General features: G+C 44.1%; 1 protein-coding gene across 2 annotated transcripts in view; it reads right to left on the bottom strand.

The window, feature by feature from the left end:
- The window catches only part of KMT2A (lysine methyltransferase 2A), a 38,894-nt gene that overhangs the window by 4,142 nt on the left and 10,222 nt on the right, over positions 1–24,530 (bottom strand). Inside the window, exons 4-35 of one of the 2 annotated variants that reach the window (XM_063178262.1) lie at positions 23,398–23,575; positions 22,809–23,043; positions 21,679–21,743; positions 20,780–21,151; positions 20,091–20,164; positions 19,343–19,471; positions 18,379–18,492; positions 17,179–17,325; positions 16,839–16,934; positions 15,921–16,041; positions 15,613–15,726; positions 15,091–15,275; positions 14,354–14,527; positions 13,446–13,556; positions 13,123–13,196; positions 12,468–12,661; positions 12,054–12,160; positions 11,811–11,948; positions 11,139–11,297; positions 10,730–10,847; positions 10,572–10,650; positions 10,164–10,324; positions 9,345–9,530; positions 4,441–8,734; positions 4,049–4,129; positions 3,476–3,540; positions 2,925–3,095; positions 2,335–2,409; positions 1,888–2,062; positions 1,394–1,501; positions 870–953; positions 362–491 (exon numbers count right to left, since the gene is read on the bottom strand). In XM_063178262.1, coding sequence (XP_063034332.1) covers positions 362–491; positions 870–953; positions 1,394–1,501; positions 1,888–2,062; positions 2,335–2,409; positions 2,925–3,095; positions 3,476–3,540; positions 4,049–4,129; positions 4,441–8,734; positions 9,345–9,530; positions 10,164–10,324; positions 10,572–10,650; positions 10,730–10,847; positions 11,139–11,297; positions 11,811–11,948; positions 12,054–12,160; positions 12,468–12,661; positions 13,123–13,196; positions 13,446–13,556; positions 14,354–14,527; positions 15,091–15,275; positions 15,613–15,726; positions 15,921–16,041; positions 16,839–16,934; positions 17,179–17,325; positions 18,379–18,492; positions 19,343–19,471; positions 20,091–20,164; positions 20,780–21,151; positions 21,679–21,743; positions 22,809–23,043; positions 23,398–23,575 — 8,514 coding nt within the window. The remainder of the gene's footprint in view (positions 1–361; positions 492–869; positions 954–1,393; positions 1,502–1,887; positions 2,063–2,334; positions 2,410–2,924; positions 3,096–3,475; positions 3,541–4,048; positions 4,130–4,440; positions 8,735–9,344; positions 9,531–10,163; positions 10,325–10,571; positions 10,651–10,729; positions 10,848–11,138; positions 11,298–11,810; positions 11,949–12,053; positions 12,161–12,467; positions 12,662–13,122; positions 13,197–13,445; positions 13,557–14,353; positions 14,528–15,090; positions 15,276–15,612; positions 15,727–15,920; positions 16,042–16,838; positions 16,935–17,178; positions 17,326–18,378; positions 18,493–19,342; positions 19,472–20,090; positions 20,165–20,779; positions 21,152–21,678; positions 21,744–22,808; positions 23,044–23,397; positions 23,576–24,530) is intronic. The other variant, XM_063178263.1, reaches the window with a different exon arrangement.

Consider the following 24,530-nt stretch of genomic DNA (forward strand, 5'->3'; position numbering starts at 1 on the left):
TGTGCAGGGAGGACAGGGGAGGATTAGTGCAGGCAGGGCAGCCCAGCACAGCCGCCCCAGCAGACAGCCCAGCTCTGAGGGAGCGTCTGCAGCCACCATCCACTGGGCCTGACACACTCCTGCCTGCATCATTTCATCCCCACATTCATTGCGACTAATCCCAGACCACAGAAGGGAAAGAGAAGTGCCTGTAAAGCTCCAGCCTCTTAAGCTCCAGCTAGAATGAAAATAACCCAAGAAATCAGTAAACACAATCTGGGATGTCCCCAACAGAATTTTTATATAGGCCTGTCCTACCTTCACAGCCACTTTTTAGCTCTCCCAAACTCTTTAAGAACATCTACAAAAGCCCAAAACTCACCTTACTGTCGTAGTATTTCTCTCGTTTGTCAGTGAGGATGGAGCGAATGACATTGCCTGAATATTCGATCACCATCTCACCTGCATCGATGTTCCTTTTGCAGAACAGACCCCGGCCGTGGATAGGAGACCTAAAATGCAGTAAGAAAAGCAAATTACTTCAAATGAGACAAGCAAAGCTCAAGAACATCAGATTGCAAAGGCTGCAAAAACCAGGCTGTGACAAGGACCACTGTTGTACTGTTAATCCTTCTCTAAGGGAACACTAACAAGACCACAACCAGGTCACTCTGCCTACATCTGAGCTATTGCCAAGGTAAAGCCAGCAAGGAGCAAGTGGTCTGTGCTGAGGATTTCTTTTCAAATACAAAACTTGGGCAGAGAGAAGGAAGAGGGAAAAAAATCTCAAGCCTTCTTTTCCCCTCAGTTTTGCAGTCTGGCTTCACAGCAGGTTTCCAGTTTCCACCTTCCCCTATCCTATGGACAATGGTACCAGAGCAAAAACGTACCTGTAGACACCAACTGCCTCCTTGGAGGTCTTCTTCAAGTGCCGGAAGCGCATGGGCATTGGCAGATCCATACTGGTTGCCCTCCTGGAACAAAGAGGCACAGCGAAGTGATGACCTGTATACGAGACTCTGTGCCATGTATTATCTGGGGCACCTTCCAAGGTGGAGTAATTTATACACTGTACAATTTAGACACTGCAGCCTTCAGATAATACAATCAAAATAAATGCAGTGTTTTCATATATATATCTAAAAGATAATTTCCTTTCTTTCCTCCTCAAATTCTCATCAGATTGTTTTCATTGGTAAGGAAAAGAAGCATTTGAAGGCAGACCAGTCTGGTGGTCACCTTCAGCTGTCACTTCTTTTGTTACTGCAGAAGTTACCTCTATATCTGGCAGTGCTTGACAGCTTTCAGTGTTTAAATACCCCTCAAAGCACACAACCCTTAACGAAGTGTGATCTGCTCATTTTAACATCCCAATACTATTTTCCCCTTAGAACCTTTAAGCCCTGCTGCATACCGAGCTGATTTCAGCTGCACTTCTTCTTCTTCCTCGTCATTTGGGTTGTATTCTGGTGGCTGTCGGTGTTTAGACGCCAAGAAATTAAACATATCAAATGCAGATTTCCTGCAATTTAAAGAGACCAAAGGGAGTTTGTTTTACTGACTGAAAATAAACGTGGTTGCCACAACAGTCTGACATGTTTACTGTCTCACACCTCCCCTACTCTGCCCTCCCTTAAAGCCCAGTGCATCAGGGCAGACACAGCAGGTTCTGAGAACCTCCAGTAACAGCCTCAGCCAGGAAAGCTTTGTTAAACCAAAGGGGCCACAAAGTGGCACAGGAAAATGTGCAGAATTCAAAGATGCTGAATGGTTGATTTTCCTGTGCCAGTTTTTAACATTTATGTGAGAGCTTTAGTGCTGCAGAGGTTTGTTGCTCCTGCCCTGCCACAGCATAAGTTATGGAGCCAAAGGGCCGTTAACCCCAATACTGACAAGGCTCACACTTGCCTCAGGTGGACTTCAGCCCGAGCAGAGCCATGTGGGTTCAAAGGAGGTTCATTAGCCTCCTCTGGCTTGTGAAATCTGAACTTGTAGTTGTGGCAGTGCTTTGCTCCATACAGTTGCTCTATCAGGAACACAACAGTATCATGGATAATCCCCAACATCCTCAAACCGTTCACACCTGGAACAAGAAGTAGAGCACAACAAAAACTAATTATCACTGCAGACTTGGAGCAGGAAGATACAGCAGCTTGTCACAAAGAGCTGGGACACCACACAGCTGTCACAGCAGCACTGTATTAGCTATTGCATTCTATGTGAGAGTTTCTAATCCTTCCGTTGGGGAGAAATTACCCTCCATAAAGCCTGCAGCAGGTTAACTGGAACTATTGAGAGTCTAAGACCCTCAGAGAAAGATCTGTTTGCTCTCCTATGTCGAGCACAGGCTGTTACCTGCAAAGGACAGCTGCTTCAGGCGGGCGTTTGAACGGGCCTCTTGCACCTTGTCAGTCAGAGACTTCCAGGCATCTGCAGCACACACACAGATGACAAATGGTCACAGAGTATCCAAGCACTGGGATACTCATATTTAAATAAACTAATTGGAGAATATGAAGTTTCCAACTTTCCACAGGCCATAAATTAAGATCCTTGGATCTAATTGCTTTCATTCTCTTGCAAATTGATATTGGCATAAGGCAGGGTGTTCAGCAATTGGTCTGGAGGAAAAGTCTGGACACCCAACACTTCACTGTGTGATCCACACTGCCTGTTTCTTGACAAACTACAGTTCAACATCATTGGTCAATTGATAAAACAAAATGGGTCAGTGATATATATAATAGGTCACTGAATATATTATATTGCAAAATAAATAATAAAATCCAGACATTATCAGGAACTAGGATTGTTCTAGGGCTGTAAACCAAGAGATTTCTCTTTCTCTTTTTTTAAATCTATAAATAAAGCAAATAAAAGGTGCTCAGAAGTAATAATTTTACTTCTAGTAAGGACAGCTAAAACCAACACTGTGCAGTTCTCACCTTCAATGCTTTCTGCGCAGATCTGAAAACCATCATCACTAGAGATCTCAAAAACCAAACCTTTTTTTGGCTTCTTCTCACCAAGACACTCTTTTCTCTTTTGTTCTTGCTGAAGCCAAAACATAAGAGGGGAGCTGAAAGTGCCCTCTTCTTCCTCGAGAGCTTTTGAGCCTAGAAAAGACAGAAGCCAGCATGAAGATGGGAATTGGAAAGAATGGTTTTTACACCTAGTGTTCCACGATTGAAAATAACTTACTGACTTGCCTTTTCACCAGCAAATCCAGCCAAGAAAAAAATTCTAGAGTGTTGCAGTAAGAGTGTGAAATCTCAAGTGCTGAAATTCTCACAAACTAAAAACAGAGACAAAACTATTTGTCCAAGATCTACAAATAGCAAACAAACCTTTCCTCCCCTTATAGCAAGGGTAACACAAACTAATAGCTCTGACCCTTTTCCTGACAGAATGACAAACACAAAAATCAGATCTTCAAACACCACTTTCCCAGTCATGAAGAATTCTGAGACTAGGTGTTTTTGAAGAAGTGACATACCTGCATTTTCTTGCTCATTTATTGAGTTCTGTGTTGCTTGAGGTTCTGGGACAACAGCTGGTTGCCTTGGGAGAGAAGGAGGAGAACATGGAGAAAAACAGCTAACAACCTGCCTCATTTCCTCAACAACCCTGAGCAGCAGTCTTAGACAGATGCAAGAATCTTTTTCCAGATCAAATGTTCTGACATCAATTCAGTTGGAAATGAACAAACAAAAAGATTCTACTCAGTAGCATTTCTGCTTGCAGCCTGTGTCAGTCTGTGGGCAGCAGCCTAATTCCACACAGCCTGTAACCCGCTCTTGGTGTCAGCCCCACTCAGGATTAAGGTGCAGGCCAACACACAATCAGACACGGCTGAATGAGCATCTCCTCAGCAGGCACTGAGCTTCCCAGAACTACATGCAGCTTAATGCAAAATGATTCCATATTGCATCAAATTGTGACTGTACATTCCCCACTGAAAGCTCCCCAGGCATTTTAACTAGGAATGCCAGACTTCCTGCATTCTCCAAACAAATGTCCTTCAGCTTCAGCGAGCAGAACCACACAGAAAGGTCTGTTCAACCCTTACCCTGCAGACTGCCCATGTGGCTTCTGCAATGGCTGATCTACACTGGCTGCATCCTGCGCATCTGCCTTCACAGCAGGAGTCCTGGAAGAAAAAGATTTGGGAACATTCAATGTATCTGCCAACCCATGTGTGCCATAAATGAGACTGGAAAGCAGGAATGTATCCATTGGGAGTTGCCAACACAGATTTGGCAGTTCTGCAGAATTACAAAACTAACAACAACGGCTTGTAAGATACAGAGAACCAGATCACGCTTCCAGCTCCACAACAGAATCAAAAGTTGCACTTCACAATTTGCCTTGACTTGCACAACTTGCTGGAGAAACTAGTGCAAGATTCTCTCAGACTGTTACAAAACCTCAGGGATGAGCAAAATCAAACTCTCCTCTTACCCTGTAACCGAGACCGGGGGTACAGCAACAGCCCCTTTTTCGGGAACGTGAGCTTCAGAAGATCCAGCCCATGCGTGAGAGGTTTTGTGCTTCTTTCCATTCCCTTTGTCTAATAATGGCTGGATTCGTTTGACTTTTGGCTTCATTTTTGTGGCACCCAGCACAGAGCTACTTGCAGACTGCTGCCCAGGTGATGGGGAGCCCCCTGGAGACGCTGAGCTGGCATGCATCACTGATGAGGAAGCCTTGCTTTGTTCGAGTCCGGTATTGTTTGGAACATCGACCAGCTGTGGAAAGCTTGACAACTGCGTGGTTGCTGGAACTGTGCTAAGGTCCAGCTGGGAGGATGCAACCCCGGTTTTGCTGGCTAAAAGCTGTGACATGTGCTGAAGCTGGTAGGAGCCTTCTGGGTCAGCAGTTGATGGAGCGACTGTCATGCCCATTGTCTGTGCTGAGGGTAGAACACAAATGCTTGATGCAGCTGTCATGGCTGCTGTAGACGGAGTCTGAGATGCTCCCAGTTGCGAAAACATCCCAGAACTTGGTGGTAAAGTCATATGCTGCTCCTGAAGACCAAGGCTTTGCTGACTAGCTTTGATCAGGAGGTTGCTTATTGAACCAAGGTCCCCCAATAATCCAGGGCTTGTTAACGTTACTGAACTTTGTCCCAAAACGTGACCAGGAACTGACCCACCAGTACTAGGGGCTGCTGTGGCCTGCATGGATACAACGTTCAGCACTGAGGAACTCGACGTTAGGCCTGATACAGGCCCTGCTGGGAGGTGACTGGCATCTGCACCAATAATGCTGGGAGATGTGCTGACTGCAGTAGTAGTGGTCCCACCTTGTGGGAGCAAAGATGTTTGCTCGAAATACATGACCCCAGACTTTGACCTTTTGATAATATTGGGAACGGTTCTATGGGATGTTGAATTTGCAATGGTTCCCAAGTCCAAGGGGTGGTTAGAAATCTGGGAAGGAGCAAAATTAATTAAGGTCATGTTGGAGACCATATCAGAAGGAGCTATAGCAGAAGGGGTTCCAGAAGGAGCCAACTTCTTGTTCTTCCGTGACTGCAGACGAGATATGGGCCGTTTCTTGCCCAGGGCAGCAGCTGGTGTAGAAGCAGCAGTACCAAGGTCTGTCCTCTGACTAGCTTCAGACACTAAGAGCTGAGGATCAGGGGGTGGCTGCACCCCAATTAGAAGACCTGGTGAAGGACTGCTGATGTTTGGTGGGAAGCCTGTCTGAGCAGGCGGGGAGAAGGGATGTATATGCTGGTGATGGGACATGGGCAGTATACCCTTGCTCGTGGGAGGGAATAATGACTGAGATGGAGGCAAGCTCGGATTCAATCCTGTGGTCAGCGTGAGCCCACTCCCCATGGGCCCCAGCACTGAAGTGTTGCTTTCCATCACACTCTGCGCAGAACTCACAGAAGGTGTTAACTGTATCTTTTGGGTGACACCATTGGGAAGAGTTTGGAGGACGTACAGGGGCTGCATGTTTTGATTAACTACCAGAAGTTTTTCTGCGGCTGGCTTGAGGTGGGGTGGAGTTGTCTGCACCGCAGCGTTGGAGATTTGCGAGGGGCCAGGACTGTCAGTGGAGTTTGGCACATACTTCTGGCTCTGGAGGGGAACAGTGGGTGATACCGGCACCTGGATCCCCGGAGTCCCGCTGTTTCTTGTTAAATCTTGGTTGCTGCCATGTCCTTGCTCGACAGGGCCGCAGGCTGGGCTGGCTATGTGCTCTGCATCTATGTGACCCTGGATGAAGTGATCAGGAGTCATGTGTCCTTCGGGGCTTGGGTCTACCCCTGGACTCAGGAGAGCTGTGTCACCTTCTCCTGAGGCAGGTTTTTCTGTGACTGTCACTCTCTTCTCCCCAGACTCTGTGGAAGGCAAGGCAAGCATTGACCTCTCTCCCGAGGAGGGAAGTGAAGACTCTGAAATGACGGCAAGCCTGTTGTGATTTTGGCTGGGCACCGTAGGGCTGCGAGTGGTCAGAACAGAGAGATCAGAAGGAAGCTCCAGTGGCAATTCAAATTGCTCCTCTGCAGAAATGGAGGAAGAGACACTGCTGTCCACTGGTTCGGCGGTGGGTAGCTGCTGGGAGAACACCTCAAACAAACCCATATCCTTGCCACGGTTGCTGTCAAGACCTAAACCTTCTCCAAGTGTCAGGAGTTCAGATGACGAGGACTCCGGACTTTCTCCCAAGGCCTGCATAGATGGTGTGTTCTTCAGCACAAAGTCCATGATGTCAGAAGGGAGTATGTTCCCACAGTCATCACTGTTGTTATTGTCAGAGTCGGATTTCAGAAGTTCTGTGTTGAAAGTGTCCAGTAAATTCTTGTCAGCAGGTGTGCTTGCATGAGCCCTGCGGCCCGTTTCCAACGAGCTCAGCTGCACTTCCAGAGAGTCCTGACCCTGAGCTTTAACCCTGCTCACAGGGTGGCAGTTATCAATCTTGGGGTCGGTCTTGTGGACGGTGGAGCTCTTGGTGACTTTCTCACCAGCTTCTTCAGTTCTGTCCAGCTTTAAGTTCTCTGTCCCATTCTCTTTGCCACTCCTTTTAGTTACTTGGCTGACTTTTCTGGTTGTTGCTGTGACACTTGTATCACTTTCAGTTCCATCATCCACACCGTCGAGCTGTGAGATTTTTGGAAGATCACACTGCTCCTCCTCCCTGAATAAGCTATGGGATGCGAGCCTCTCCTCTGTGTTTGAGGAAACCACAGTCCTTGTGAAATTGTAGTAGTATAAGTCGTCCTCATCTGATGTGCTCAAATCATCTGCTCCATCCACCTGTCCTTCTGCTGACCGCTTCCCTCGCTTCTTGCCCGTTGAGTTACTGTAGAAGGGAATGTCTTCCTCTCCATAGGACCTCACACCATACAGAGGAGTCAATCCAAAGAACATATTGGATCTGGCCCGAGCACTTCTCCTTGGATACCTCCGCTTGTATGAGCCTTCTTCTTGAGCCTTAGCACCATCCTGGAGCATCAAGCTGTTATCTTGAATGGCCAAATTTTCATATGTGTTATTCTGAGATTCCTGTGTTGGTGGTTCATTTGGACTTCCCTGAATTACAGGGTTCTCTTCTGGGCTTTCTGAAGCTGAGGATGGCTCTGCCAAAGCAGCCAGGTCTGCCCCTGCAGACTGAGTTTCAGCATCACTTTCCTGCTGTGCATTTTTAGACTGGTTTTCACTTTCCATTTTGAGAGGAGTCAGAGTAACTTTAACAGTGCGTTTCCTGGGTGCCTGTGATTCCTTAGGGGCTGCTTCAGCCTGCACTGCAGTCCCTTTAGATGGCCCTTGTGAAGATGGAGACTTATCACCAGCTTTTTCAGCAGGAATATTATTACATAACCTCTGACTAACTTGTTCAGTTGCCAAACCCTGATTGCCAAAGTCTGCTTTCAGTTCATCACTGCCGACTGCCTGACTTGCCTCTGTAAGAGATTTCAGGGAATGCTTTTCTTTAAAACTGTCTTTCATTAACTTTTTGCCTTTGTGACGTTTATCTCTGGGGGCAGTAACTACCTGCTCACTTGCTGCAGGAGATCTGTTGTTTACTCCAGCAGCCTTCAAGGTTTTTGCATCCATCTCATCGACCGCAGTTGTTTTCTCTGGCTGTAAAGGTTCCATGTGCTGATCTCTGTCTTTCCTTGGGCCCCTCTGATGCAAAGGTGGAAATGGTATTGCTTCTTTGGAAGAAAATGATCCTGAACACTCTTGAAAGGTTCCTATTTTATTCATTTCCATGGCTGATGAACTGGTTGGCTGAGTAGACACTTTGGCGCTTCCTCCAGAAACAAAAGTATGAGACAAATAATCTGGGTCCTTTGAGGCTTTGATTTTCTCTCCCTTAGAAGGTGCACCTTTGGCTACTAAATCTGAACTGCTGGAATGTTTCCCTTCTGTAGACTGAGATGCATCCAGCTGGTAAGTTTTATTTCCAGTTGTAGCCACTGTTTTCTGGGAGCCTGAACTGGTAGAGCAACTTTGAACTGAAGCACTTGGAGGGCCTGTGCTTACTGACCCCACAAAGCGGTCACTACTTTTGACAGTAGGTTCATATTCTGAAGAGGCCCCCGTGCTGGAAACTGAAGACACACTGTGCCTGGAGTAAGTGTTCCCAGCTCGTGTAGGGGAAATCATCCGGAGTTTTGATTGTTGCTGTGACAGAGAGGAGGTGCTGTGTCTCCGAGAACCAATGCTCTTCAGTCCTGAGGACAGCAAAGGATCTCCCACTGTCACTATTTCATGGGTCACTGGGGTAGGACTTCCTAAGAAACAAAGGCAAGAGAGACTGTCAGGTGATCTTAAATCTTCACAATGAATGCACATCCAATTCCTTCAGAAAAAACACTAGAAATTAAAGCCCAGCAAAACCTTTTCACAAACAACACCAACACACAGTGTTTATACTTTAGATAGATGTTAAAAACCTGATACCTTCAACCAGAATTCAGCAAGCTTGTATTTTAGGGTTTGGTATCTCAACTTCAGATGTGAATTTTCAACATCAGTTTGAAGAAAACACTAGTCAGAAACTGCTGAATTACAACACCAGATTTCTGATTCTCTCTGGAAAAATACTGAGATATTAAGTCCCTAACTGGTACTACAATGTTTTGGGCTCACTACTACTATATGGTGCAAATCCTGCCTCTTCTTCATCCCACCGGAATGTTTGTTTTAGTTGTACATTTCTCTGCAGGCCATCTCTACTGTGAATTGTTAGAACTTCCCCTCCTCAACCTATTGCCATTTCACTGCTTTCTCTAGAAACAGTAAACTGAACACCTCATTCTGAAAGAAGCCAAGAAAGACAGGAACTAAACCGAAAATATTACCACAATAAACCTCAATCAAAATCAGCAGCAGCAGAAATACCTGCAGAGGGTAACGGCCGCGATCCAGGAGACCTCTGTGCGGAGGGGTAACTCGGCACCCTGATCCTGGGACCCTTTGAGACCACTGGATAGTAACAGGAACTAGAGGTCTGAGAATGCAAGGGACGATCTGGTGACGGTGGGTTTACAATTTCAGGTGTATTTCGGGTGTCTTTTGGTAGAATTTCTGTTGTTGTACAAAAGGGAAACAACAGTATAAGCCATCACTGAGCCCTAAAAGTTACGATCTGATAAAGTATATATTACTATCACGTTCCACTTGGAGAATCAGGGTATTTGTTAAATAAACACAAAGTCAAAGATCTGACATCAGATAATGTCTGCTTTCTTCTTGTAAGAACACTTTCAAATATTTGTAGCAATTGCTCATCTTACACATGAAATTCCACTATATATTTATAGAGTTTAAGATTCTATGTTAACAATGACAACGACTAGAAACATTTTAAAAACCTTTCACAGCTTTACCCTGGATACAAGTAAGTAATTTGGAAACACAGAACCACAATATAACTCTTCAACATTGTATTGAATAAACCCCATATCACAGACCAAACGCAGTCTGAAGTTTTAGATCAGTAGAAGATTCCCTGAGTTGTAGACTAGAATCCATCCCTGCAGCAGTGTTTGTTTGGCTCAAGTTTTCAAAGCAGTATATCCAGGAGCTTAAAGTCTTGAGATGCTGTAACATGGAAGCCTGAATTGGATTCTAGCCCAAATTTAAGAGATTTGGTTTAAGAGATGCACTATGGCAAAACCATACAGAGAATATACTTCTATGAAGTCCTTAAAAGATTACCTGTAAGGGGAACTGGGCTATGGGCAATTGTTCTATTATCATCATGCTCTACAGTGCTGTTGATGTCAGGTTCCACGACTGGAGGTCGGCACTCCATGATCTTGCAGGTATACACACAGCGCTTCCTGGCATCTGTTGTGCTCCAGTACACCCTGGAGCACCTGGAAGATAATTCAAACAAATCAATTTACTCAACAGCTCAGTAAACCTTATTTCTGCTTTAAATTCTCCATTTCTCGAAACTACATTGGCCAAAGCCCTCCTGGCAGAACACATTGCACACCCTTAATCAGAGATTGCTCAACAGTGTAGGAAAAACTACAGACAATTTTCCCATATGATACCTCAGTGCTTGCTTGACATGAAATATACTGAAAGACACTGAGTCTTGAAACAGCTTATACTCACTGATAGCCGATGGGAAACAACTTATCTTCACAGTCTGAGAGGTCATTCAGAATTCCTAAGCAGTCTATTGTCATTGAACCTGAGCAGAGAGAGGAACATATCTGTGAACCTGATTCCAGCACCAAAGGTGGATCAAGCATCCAAAGACTAGATCATACCAATCATCATGTGGATGTTCTCTGGTTCCAAGCCACTAAGAAATTTTCTTCTCAAACTGATCCCTTCAAAGTCCACAAAAACTCTCCTAAGAACTTCAAACCCATTCTCAGGAACCACCTGGAACAAGAACCAACAAAACTACTTGTTAATTAAAGGAACCACCACACGCATGCTATATAGTTTGTCCTACTTGAACCTTATTTTGGTCTTTTGGTTTTTGAACTACCACACAGCACCAAACTTGCCAAACTTCCCCAGGCCACTTGTATTACTGGCTTCTTTTTAAGAGCAATGCGGTCCAGTCCTTGTTAGCAAGAAACACATTCAACATAAACTTCTAAAAAGTGCTCATAGTTACAGGCTAACCCCACCTTCAGAGAGCGAGGCAGAGTGAAAGAAGAATCTTACCTCTCCTTTGATCAAGTCGCGATGCCTCTGGCAATAAACTTTCTTATCATCCAGAAAGACACAGTTCTTGACTCGTGAGCACATGAAATGATAGTTACTGGTGCAGGAAGTGAGGCAGCAGCCTACTGTGGCGCCTGACTTCTGGCAGAACTCACACCTCTGCAGAAACAAAAAAGAAAGAAAACAAAAAATTAATCTATTCTAAAACCAGACCACCATTGCTGTTGTCAGTTGGGGTTTTTTGGCACAGACAGAAGTTTAGAGTAATGCTTGATCTCCCGCTTCATTGCTGCTCCATTTCACTACAGTGACTCACACAGACAAGCGAGAGACATGGAGGAGGAGGTGAGAGGAAGAATTATTCCTCACATGGAACAACTTTTTCATTTGTGGACTAGTTCTTCCAGGCCTTTCCCAGACCTTCCTGCTTGTGCTTCATATCCAGTCCTCACATTTGTAAGCTTCACTTGGTCTCCATAATATTTCTGAACTGAGCAAGGATAAATAACTTTCCAAATATCTTCAGTCAGTTCTACTCCATATAGTGTTAAAAAATATTGCAAGGAAAGGACAGAGAAGAACAAATGCACACAAGCCATCTTTTAGCTGCGCTCCCATCCTGGATTCCAAATCAGCATGAAGTTTAATAAAGTGCTCTTTGCTTGTACCCACCAGCTGCTTTCCCCGGATAACAGCCATGTGCACATTTTTCAGAGAACCATCATCATCTTCAAATACTTCTGCTGACCACAAAGCACAGTTCACATGTGTCCATTCATTTTGGCCAATATAGAGAAGACGTCCAGCATCCTAAAGAACAGAAGGAAATGCTCTCTTCAGATGTTCCTGGGGACACAACATCGCACAAAACCCATCCAGAACTCCTCCAGAAAGGGGAATGGGGCAGATACTCACGTTAGCACTATCATCACCGTATTTCAGGCACAATGCACACTGCCTGTTGTCTTCCACATCTGGAGGTGGGTTCAGTTCAGGACTATCCTCTCTGCTTCTGTCAGAGCCTTAAGAGTTAAAAGAGAGAACAATACTGAAATTCAGAGCAGCAAAAATTCATCTGGACAGATTGTCAGTATGTGAACACAGTAGAAGAGTTTCCAATAGCAGCCTGGAAACCAAAGGATATGTCAGCCTCTGCACAACCTTCATTCTCGGGGGAAAAGAGGTGGGTACAAAAGCATTCTTGGGTCCAAGCTCAGCTCAGAAACATCTCATATGTTACTGCCTCTGAATGATTTCAGGTCACAGAGGTCTCCAAGACAGCTGCATTTCTGGGTTCGAGATTGACAGTCCTGACATCAGTTCTCTTACCAGAGATGGGGGGTGTAGGAGGATGTAGAGGAGTTGGTGAATCTGGCTCTCCAGGCCCTCTGAGTTTTGGAGCTGGAATGATTTTCTTCATCAGAGGGGGCTGTTCAGTGCGGTTGTTCTCTTCACGCTCCTGCCACTGAGCATAATTATGGTCGAGCGACGGGGGCAGCACCGCATTCGGCAACATACCACTGCTGAGATGAGCAAGGGGTCAGTGTCACACCTGGCTACGCCCTGCCCAGCTGACATCCACCCCCCAGCAACAGCTCTGTTAATCACCTACAACCCACATATGTCCCCCACCAGTCACATTTTAAGGTATGTGATGTGGCTGTCTGCTTCTTTGAAGGGTAACAGATGCAGGAGGGCTACCCCAAATGGGGCTGTGAGCAGGAGAGGGAAGGAAGGTCAGGACTGACAAGCCAACACACAGTACACCTAGTTCTAATTAAGAATTTTGGTTACTCTGCTTAAATTAAAGAAGTGTGTACAAAACATGGGAATGGGATTACTGCGTAACTTCTTAGGAAAAAAAAAAAGGAAAAGAAAGGAAAACCAGAAATTCCAACCCTGCAAACAGGCTCTTTCAATACGTTTTGCTTGGCCAGCTGGCAAACGGCAGGGCGCCGCAGTTGGATACAGAACAATTACTTACTTGCTTGTTACTTTATTTGGCTCCCAAAATCTGGACTTTTTTACACTGAACCATGGAAAAACACGCTCCATTTGCTAAAGGAAAAAACATCCCATTAGAAAAGTTAGACAACATTCCACAAACTTCAAAGATGTTCAGCCAAGATGTACTGTAAATGCACAACTAGTAACATTTCATTAACATTAACAACTCTGACAATGTATTATTTTATTCCTGGAAACACCCAAGCAAGGCTAAATGTGGTGGCCCTTTAGACTCCAACATCAACAAGCAGGGGTAGGATACCAAGCAGATTTTTTCACAGTAACTGTAGGCCAGCTCACCCGAATAAAGAAGGACTTGACCATGCTGTTGGCTTTCTTAATCTCTGGCTGACCGCCATCGGCATTAATGGCTGCTTGAATGATCTTCACGATGTCATCACTAAAATCCAACTGTAAGAAATCCACAAAACTTCACATTAACAGGATTGTCTTTTGCACAGCTATACCACCCACTAATTTTTTAAAACAATGTTCAAGTGAACATTCAGATGACTGTAAGATTGAACCAGAGCATCAACTCAAAAGCAGAAAGGGAATTTGGCTGTGAAAAAGCAAGAAGACCTCTAAATTTGTAAACTGGCTGGCACAGCTGCTACACCCACAGCCGTTCACTTCAGCTGACTGGTTTTAAATCCGCTAAACTAGCTGTCTCACGAGGATTTGGTCAAAATCTGGCACCACAAGATTCGCCAAGCACTTTGCAATATACAGTGCTCCTCAAGATTACAAATTCTCTAGGGAAAAAAAAGGAAAAGGCTGGTCTGTGCAAAGAGAATTTATTTGGTCAAGACTAGCATTTTTTGTAAATGACTCTGGAAGAGATCACTCCTCCGCCCATGAATCCTTAGCTTCCAGCTAACCAACTGAATCAGGGCAATTTGGCAAGACCTTCAGTCAGAATTTTCATGTTCAGGATGACCTGAACACTTATCTACATAAATGTCTGACTAACAGCAAACTGGGATCTGACCAAGTACTACTGCTGGCTACAGAGAGCCCCACAAAAGCGTCAATTACTTTACATTACCAATATAAACTGGTGCCAGCCAGAACTATTTTTAGCAGCACAATAACCTGCTTCCTTGTTCCTAAAGTAAAGGCTTAAGGTGCTCAGTTATGAACACCATATGTGATAAAGCAATTCAGAGTGTCTAGTAATAGAGCGGAACATGATAACTTTGACATACCACAGAAATGTAACTTCCTTGATCCATTTTTCTTTTCACTCCTTCCAGATCCAGAGGTTGCTGCTCCTCCTGTTTACTGACTTCTGTTAGGACAGGAGGATCGGGACCCTCAGGAGAGCTTCTGGATGGGATACTCTCTTCTGTCTCAGGATTTAAATCAGGTGGTTTTGCTGCCTATGAACACCAGCAAGGAGACAGAGGGATGTTAACTATCGAATTGTAGCTGCTCCTGATTATACCCTCCCAAGCCCATTTATTGATCCAAAGACTCTTGCTAATGTGAAAGAAAGGAGGCCTGAGTTCTGAATTTCTGTCCAAAATGTAGGGGCAACAAAGAAAAGCTCTTAACCAGCTTTCTGCTGAGACCTGTAAGGTGCATAGCAGGACAGAACCATCAACCAAAAGAATCAAACTCATTGCTCAGAAATCTTATTTCTGAGTGCATATTTCAAGACAAAGATCCTGTTCTTTTGTCCAAAAAGCATCTTCATCATCACAGAGCTAAATCCTCCTATTCCTTGAAGAACTTCACCCTATTTTTCTTTCAGCTTCAAAGTCGTATCACAGATACCCACTTCTCTGCTTCCAAAGGAATCAACAAAAGAAAGAAAAAATATAACTAAATCACAGCACATACTGTTCCAAGTATGATGCAGACAATTCTGCAGTATGAAGCACAGCAACACCTCAACAACTCAGCTGAATGCCAGAGTAACAGGGCACAGGCTCCAGCTTACCTGTCGATACCGCAGTAAGTGGCTGGTGGTTCTGGAATTCAACAGGGCTGTTAAAACCTGCTTCAAGGAAATCTGCAGCTCCTTTTCCAGTGCCAGACGCCACTCTGCAGGATGCTGCTCTGTACAGTTAATGCAGGTGTATGCCACGCTCTCGGGCAAGTTGGAGAGTATCTCATACATTTCATCTGGAGACAAAAGAAGACAGGATAACCACCTGAATTGCTTTATTGAAAGATACAGGAAAAAATCCCTGCCCTGCACCTACTGCCTGAGACTTTTCATGTAACAAAAGTCCCTTGTACAGCTAATTGAGGGACACTGCCTTTGAGGATCCTGTGCTTTCAGGATGTCATTAGTATTAGCACTGGTTCATCTGTTGTTACTCCACAGGCATTTTTCATGTAGGTCACAAGAGGCGAGTGTATTAAAGTAACCCTCTAATAGAAAGGTCCAAGACTTGATTGCTTTGGTCTAATCACTGCCTCATGTTCTTCAGTACTGAGGGGACAAGCATTTCCTTACCAGTAAGGTTTTCACATTTGGAGTGGACCCAGCGGTCACATTTCCCACACTGCATCATCTTGCTCTCGTAGTCATCATCATCGTAGCATTTGTCACAGAGAGGACAAAAGTTTCCTGCAAACAAAATGGGATCTTATGGAAGTCTGAACTGTTACGTGCACTTTCAGGCTCGACCACGACCAGCCTGCATTGCTGCCTGGACCATGCCAAGCTCAGGTGCCTAGCCAGCCCCCTGCCCACTCACAGTGGCTGATTCAAACCCAAGCAGCTGAGGAAGCTCCTGCTGTAAAGAATCACACTATATGTACCTTTAGCAAAGAGTTTGGCACAATCATGACACAGGGAGAAGTCATGAGACCACTGTGCATCCCATCCTTTGCCCGGTGTTGTTGATCCACAGCTCTTGCAGCGAACACATTTGGTACATATCTGGAAAAAGAATTCATTTGGCAAGAATTACTTGCTTTTATCCAGCAGTTTCTGTGCTTTCCACACATTTCATAATTTTTATTATTTCATGAGTGCAGAGATGTTACCCAACAGGACAAGGAATTTTAAATGCTGAAACTTTCACTGAAGAGAACTGAGCTCATTTCCTCTGTGGTAAGATGGTGATAATACAACAAGAAAAAACACTAAACTAAATCACAATATAGTTTTTTTGTCCTCCATATTTGCACTAAAGAAAATATCAACTTTCCCTTCCCTAAAAGAAGACGTAGTTGTGGCATTTCTTCTGATCTAAAATATACAGTCCTATTTTAACACTTTTTAAACTCTGTACATTGTAGAAGGAAACACGTACCCAAAGTCTTAGCAAATACACTACAGGCAACTACAGGCACTTAGAACAAAAGCTTGAAAGACACAAATTAGCAAATTAATCCAAATTGTCTCTCAATAGTGGTATCAACAGGTTTGTTAACCAACACTTCCATTTAAAAGACCTTCTTCCATGTTATGGGTCTATGACCAAAAAACTTACTGTGATCTTACGACTTACTACAACTGAAAAAAGGGGTAATCTCTCTAACAATTCTGCTTTCTCAGAACATCTTACCAACCAGCCGCCTCAGTATTTCCAAATGTACCTTCTGAGGCAATAGGCACCGTGCCTTGAAGAGATGAGGAACTGGATCAGAGCAAACCACCTGCAGAGCTCTGCTCCATGGCACTACTATCAGTCAACAAATGAATTATCCAAAAAATAAATCAAAATCCCTCACCCAAACTTTCTTTTTCTTGGTGGGTTTTGTTGGGTAGTTTGGGCCCAGGCACTCAGGGTGATAGCTGTTTCGGCACTTGTTACACTCCAGCAACTGCTACAGGAATAAGGGAGAAAAGCATTGGTACAGACACCCTGCAAAGGGATGCAAAATTCTGGACTTTTTCATTTTTTACTAGATCCCCCATTCAGGTCATGAGAAGGAAGCTGCAATGGAGCAACTCAAGAGGCCTCCTCCCCAGCGCACAGAGACTCTGCTCCTGGCACATGCTTGCTGGCCAACCTCCGGATCCAGAGGAGCCCTGGGGGTGCTGCTGGGTCTCCCAGTGGTTTTGGGGTACCTTGGTGGCCTGGTGCTGTCTCCCACAGACGTGGCAGAACTTGCAGCGACGGCAGCACCAGTTCTCCAGCTGATCCTCCTGGGGCCGCTCGCTCTCCTCCAAGCAGAACTTGTGGAAGGGCTCACAGCAGACCTGGCAATATACAAACTGCAAGGGGGGAGAGGCAGGTTTTAGCAAAGCAGAAACTGCTCCAAGTTCCCAAACCAGCCCGCTTGTGCTCTGAACTATTTTGAATTCTGCTTTACAACTGACAGAACAAGATTTTAGGAGGGAAACTCTGTATTTCAGGTAACCTAAATAGCAACTGGACACCTCACAGCCACCAAGAGTCTGGTACCTGTTAACTAAGTGCCTTGAGCATTGATAAAGGCTCTTCAGGATCTCCTTCCCTCACTTCCTCCCTGTACTACAAGCCAGATACACCAGAAGACACACTTGGTGCATGAAGCAGGGACATGCAGAGCAAAGAGAGTCTCTCTCCCTCTGTTCAGCCCATTTCACCATTACAAAGCTCTTCTAGTTTCTCTGTATCCTGTACAAGAGTGGTCATATCAGAAAAACAACCATCCTCAGAGCACAGACACTGCAGGCTCACAGGGGACATGGGAATTGTTTGTCCCCTGGGGACTCCTGACTAAGAAGGGGATGGCTCCATGGCCCACAGGGCCTTCGTGGACCTCAAGTGCACTGATGTCCACATCCAGAACTTAACCCGCTCTTCCCCTGCCCACTCATCAGAACCCAGGCTCTCCTAGAGCAATAGCACCCAGGTTAGCTGGTCTGAAGATGCCAAGAAGGTACCTAGCTAAACCTGGAAATGCATTTAACATATCTCAATCCAGCTCTTTAGGCAGCATCAGAACCTTTCCAGTTATGTTTCTGTAACAGCTTACACCTCTTGGCAGGTATGGACACACCTGGAAAAGTCAAGGCTGTCTAAAACCTGTCAGCACCATTGGGCAGTCTTTTTTATTTCAGGTTAAAAGAGGCCAAAACTCTTGCTTTGTATCAGATGTGAGTTCCCAAACTGATTTTAAATACCTTGGACTTTATTATCTTGGGACAAATTCTAGCAAAGACAGATTTACCGGTATTATTTTGAATTCTTCTGGGTTAAGGTCATTATAATTTTTATTTATTTATTTTTGTAACAATACAGTGCTGTAATTAAGTCATCAACAGCAGAACACAATGCTTTACCTCCACATGTCCACTGCTGGCACAGAGAAAACACACCACCCTGGGAGTAATAGGTACCGAGGTGACGATGCCTAACCCACCCATCTCCCAAACATTCTCCACTTCACAGTCCTCCTGAAAGTACAAAAGGACACATCACCATGCAGAACAAGGCAACACAACATCACTACAAAATGCTCCCGCCACTGTTCAGTTCAGGGCCTGTGATTAAGATGCCTCAAACTGGAATAGTTTTAATGTCTACCTCAGTCTACTTTACAGTGTATTCTGGAGAGTCACACCTCGGCGCTGTTCATGCCGAGAGCACTCAGTGGCATGCTAGAGCCTTCCTTCTAGGGAAAGCAAACCTAAGGAACAGGACGAGGCTTTTCACAATTGCACAAGTATTACTAGAAGTGAAATTTCAGAAGAATTATACTTTATTAAAGCTCCATATTTGTATAAAACACTTATGAGATCCCACTATGATCTCCAGTATCAACACTTAGAGATGAACTGAAAAATTATTAGGAAAATATTTTATTATTATTTCAACACTGTTCAAAAATGTACATGAATTATCATTTTAAAACCCCAGATATACCCCAAACGTTGTGAATTACAAGTTACTAACATTTTCCCCAAATCTTGTTGGCTCAAGTTGTGGTAAGGTTTTAAAGTTCCATCTTAATGGAATCATTCTTCATAAACCTCAAATTCTTGCTCATCCTCACACATAGACAGTTAAGGTTTTAAAGCTTTAAGTGTCTCTTCATCCAGTACTCTAATTATAAGAAAAAAAAGGCATAACAAGCTTTTAAAAATCAACCAAGTGACTTATCATGAGGCTCCTATTTTGGCGGTTCCCTTCGAAAGGTACCAGACACACAAACTCAGCAGTTATTGCCAGCACTTTCAGGGGACTCTAGTTCCAGTGTCTGAAAGCCAGCGGACATTCAAATACTTAAAACATTTTGTCCTCTACCTTGAAATCCACTCGGATTCTGTGGACTCCATCTGTAGGTGGCTTTTGCTTGGAACTGCTGCCGTTAGTCAGAGTGCTGAGCAAGTTCAGTGTGCTGCTCTCTGGCTTGCTTAGAGGAGGGGGCTTTTCCTGGTCAAGCAAAGGAGCCTGCATTAATCCCAACTCTGGATGTTAGAACTTAATCAGCAGTTACATCCAATACCATAAATAATTTACAGACAAACCCCCAAACCAGCACAAAATTAGCAAGTATTACAAAGCTGCAGGGAAGTGACCATTCTACAAACGATTCCCTAAGAGCATTCCATATGCAAGTACACTCCTAATTCCATGTGCTTTACCATCACATTGTTCTTTCATCAAAGCATGGGTTGGTGTTTGGATGCAGTGGGACAAGTCTGAGTATAAACAGGCTCTACTCACTTCTCCCTCAGGTTTACTTAGGACAATTCTTTTTTTTTTTTTTTCCATGATTGAGCTATTTCTGAGACTAAAGTAGTTGCATTTTTTAGGGAAAAGCTAGCCTCCACCCTCCAACACACAAATCTTGGATACCAAAGTAACATCTAGACTGAATCTTAGGCATAGGCCATGGTTTCTGCTATCCACATACTGCCACAAGGGAAAGCCTAACATGTTTAAGAACCAAATAAAAAATCTGCAAAGGCTTAAGCAATATGGTTCTACTTTCCAGACAGAAGTTCCATGTGCTTGAGATTTTACTGACTGTACAAAAAACAGTATTCACCTTTTCTTTTGGTTTCTGTTTCACAGGGAAAGTTGGACGGGGAGCAATTTTTTTCTGTTTGCTTTGTTCTGTGCCTAGGAAGGGGGGGAAAAATTATGAGTATTTCAAGTAACTAACAGCCACCTGTAGAGAAGAAAAGGGAAAAAAATCAGCTGGGTAATGTGTGATGAGTTTTAGACTAGAACTTTTCCACCCTCTTCTGTGGCTGCACCTCCCCAGCTATGAGCAGTTTCTTTGAGGCAAGACTAGAAGAAGAGTTTGCTTTGCACACAGTCTGGAGCATTGTGAGTGCAAAGCCACAGAAATCCCAGAGCTGCCTGGCTGGTGACTGGTCACACTGCTCTGCACTACATACAATAGCGTACTATACTTTTGTATAAAAGATTACATCCTCCTGGTTTCACATTCAGAATGGGAAGTTGACAGATTTAACAATTCTGAAAATACACCTCAAGACTGCCATGACTATACAACTCAAGAGTCCCAACCAGGATAGCCATCTTTCTCCCTGCCCTAACATATACTGTGACTCAAGAAAAAGGAAGCCAGTTCTAAGCAAAATTTCCAAAATAATCTGCTGAGATTTCAACACACCATAAAGCATTCATTGGGTTTAAAATGCACCAGCTTTTAGCAGTATTGTTACTTAACATGACTCAAATGTATTGAGGATAAATAGTCCCATTTACCTATTTCTGGCTGGGGAGTCTGCTTTTTCTTGGGCTCAGAAGTGCTAGGTTTAGGTGCTTCTTTTTTCAAAGGTCCTGAGCTTGGTGGCTGAGGAGGAGGGAGCTGGACTGGCTGGGACATCTGCTTGCCAGTCTTTCTGGTACCAGACACAGGGACCTGTTTGGGCTCTGACACAGGAACGGACGAATTCCCATCCTCATGCTTTTCCTCAACAGGCTTACGGGCAGGCTCACTGCTCTTCTTCCCAGAATTGTCTTCTCTTGGTACAACAGCCTGAGGAGTTTGTTTCTGTCCAGAGTCCAACTGGTTTTTTCCAGAATGGCTTTCTTTCTTCTCATTTGTCTTGGATTTCTTCTCTTTCTTTTTTGCAGCTAAGAAAAAGAAGCACAGATAAAGCAACATAAACAAAATAGTGTGACTTCAAATTATTTGCTGCTCTCTTGAAACAAGGATACAGACACTTTGATTCAGAACTTTGTCACTCTGTCATACCAAAGAAAAAACTGTACTCAAAAAATAAACTTGGTTTGTACTTCAGTCTATGTTCTCTCACACCTAGGGCCCCTATTTTGCAACAGCAATAAGCAACACCCTCCTGCAGTAATACAGATTCAGAGCTGAGAGCAGATTTTGTGAGGAAGGAAAAGGAAGCAAAAGGAAGGAAACAAACCAGTCCAGTCAGCACCCGGCCAGTGCTGAAAGACACAGGCATGGGCAATGTCTGTCAGTACTCACATCTCTCCTGCCCCATGCACTTGCCACCAACAGTGCAGGCAGGTTGGCCCCCAGCAGAATAACCTTTATAAACCCAGTGTAGCTAAAACAGCACAGAGAGCAAAACCTCTGAAAAGAAAAAATTCTGTCTTGTACTATACTCAAGGCAAGTCTTTTAGCCTACCTTTAGCTTGCTTCTGGAGATAAGCTTTTGAAGGCATCCACTGTAGATTCTGACATTTCCTCATTCTAAAAAGAAAGAACATGTCATGAAATCAGAACAAAGATGCAGACATCAAGAGGGCAGACATTTAGAGACATTAAGTCTGTAAATACTCAACATCAAAAACTGAAAAGAACATTATCAATACATACACTACTTTTGTTCAGACAAAACCAAGTACTCTTAGCATGGGACTGGATTAGGGGACCAAGATTTTTGCTAACTTTATTTAATTTTATTTCCTATTTGTCCTATTCTTGGCATAAAATGTCTTCTGTAGACTGGGCCAGGCTTTGTTTCTGCCTCCATTCCTGTAGCAGGGCCCATGGCTCTGAAACCCAGCCCAAAGCCTGGGCAAAGCTGCTGAGAGCAAGATTCCTTGCAGTCTGCAGAGTGTTCTCACACAGCAATTCTCACAGCAAAGCTTATAAATAGCTCTTATACCACAACAATCTACTGGTGCCACTTTAGCAGCTGCCTTTTCAGACAGTTTATCTAGTCTGGTAAAATCAATTTAATACTGCAATTAAAAAAGAAAAAGGTTCAGTCTAAGTGATATGTATAAAAAATGACAGAAGAAATCATGGAGGAGTGGTATTTCTTAATAATATCCAGACACACCTGTGATCCATGGTTAGGATCCAGAGACCCTAACCCTAATCCTTTGATATACAAAGTGTACATAAGCTAAATAAACATCAGCTTGAAAACACAAGCTCTTCATGAATGCAGTCTAGGAGAATAAGAGATAAATATTTATGTGCATATTGCCTTCCTTGCAAAATCCTGTACTGCCTAACAAAACCCACAGATCTTACACCAAACAATCCCCAGTACTCTGCCACTCTCATCAAACTGAGCAGAATAAACTAGAAGTGAACTCCAGAGAAAGCTCATAACTACTGCACCTTGAATTGTGGTCTCGACTCTCAAACTGTTTACAGTCCCTTCCTTTGATCAAGCTTCAGACCAGGTCAAGCTCAGTCCAAGCCCATGACACAGTGCAAATCTGCGGTTCCTGGCCCAGATCGTGGGTACACTTATCCCACTCAGAGCAGGGATTAGCTCAACAGCTTCTCAGACACACTTACTTGCAGCACTGCTTCTTTATATTGCGCCCACCAAACTTGGGTTTGTCTAGACAGTTAGTGCAGACCCCACAGTCCTCTGGAACCTGGCAGCCTGAACACTGCCCACAGCGCCTGGAGCGCCGGCCCTTCTTCACCGGAGGCTCTTGCTGGGCCTTGTTTCTGGTGACCGGCTTAATGGGCTTGATGGGTGGAGCAACAGGTTCAGCCTCTTCTGAGCCAGCTATCGATGACTTATCTACCAAAAGAACATTTCTAATGTGAATTTTCTGATGTCAAAGAATCATTCAGGAGTATCTAATTTAGCCCATGAAGCCTAAGTTCATCTGCAAAGCCACATGAGATTGTGCGCATACACATGTATATGCACACACGCCCCTTGGCGGAACACAGGTTTGGTGCAAAACACACATATTTAACACAATTCCCAACAGCTTAAAGGATTAACCCTGTTTGAGTGGCACTGTAATAGAGAGCCCAGAGCTCTTTAACATACTTTCCCTTGTTAATCACTTGAAGTCCTCATTTAAAGCAATCACCAGAAGCTGACTTTGTATGGGCCTGCAGATGAAAACCAGAAATCCTAACTCACCATCATTCCCCATGGAAGACAGTATCTTCTCCCGCTCTTCCCATGGTAAGGCACTCAGAGTGGGCATGTCATCAGGAAACACCGCGCGCTTGCGGCCCAGTGCGACAGCTGCTCTCCTGCAAACGTGTTTGATTCGTGGTCCTCGGACTGACGTTTCTGATGAATCACTCTCTTGCCCCTAGATTTCAGAACATGAGAGCAGACAGTATTCCTAAGAAAGTTACCAAAATGAGACTGAGAAACATGCATAGAGACTTCTAAGCAAATTGTATCTTAGCTTGCAGATTGTAATAATCAGGACAAAAACGGACTTGGCCTTCTAAGCCTCAGTTATCCAAGAAAGAATAAATGCAAGAGAACAAGAGTTGTGACTCAACTGGAATTCCAAGGTAAGTCTCCATCCACTACTGGAAAGCCAACTTGCTCATGAAGCCACATTATCAAGGAACTGACATTAAAAAAATCAGAGTCCACTGGAATTGGAGCAGCATTTGGTGCTGATTGATCCAACATAAGCAAATAGTATTTGAGGCTGTTTGAGAGCTTTGCAGCTGCTGATGTTTCAGGTAAGGGGTTTACTGAGATACTAAACAAATTGAGCATTTCAATTTTCCATGTTTTAGTAAGATTCTGGAATGTCTCCCACTGAAATAACTATCCCAAATAAGCAACTGTGAGAATCTGGGCTTCTGCTACACCAGGCCAGTCACACAGATGCATGGGCATCTTCATTTCAGAAATAAACAGCTGGAGGCTTCTCTACTTGAAATACGTACTAGCGATTTTCAACACTAGTGCTGTTACAAAAAGTAAAAGTTTAAATAAAAAGTATTTCCTGAAAACATATCTCATCTCCCTTTCTGGCAGGTAAAGAGGACTGCAGAAAAGGGTGGTTTTGGGGTGGGGAAGAGGGAAAAGAGCAAAGTGGTAGGAAGCAGTTCCCCAAATCAGATGAAAAATTCCAATGGATCTTCCTCCCTCCTACAAGTGAGAGATCACTGTGTAAAGTTAAAAACCAGAAAGATCAAGAAATAACTTTCCTTCAGAAGCCAACTTTATACTCGAGAAGGGCCCCCAAGTAACCTCAAGGCAAAGACAGACACTGCATTTTGCTGGAACTGCACTTTTCAGAG

The sequence above is a fragment of the Melospiza melodia genome, chromosome 29 (assembly GCF_035770615.1).
Source record: "Melospiza melodia melodia isolate bMelMel2 chromosome 29, bMelMel2.pri, whole genome shotgun sequence".
NCBI classification, from domain to species: domain Eukaryota; kingdom Metazoa; phylum Chordata; class Aves; order Passeriformes; family Passerellidae; genus Melospiza; species Melospiza melodia.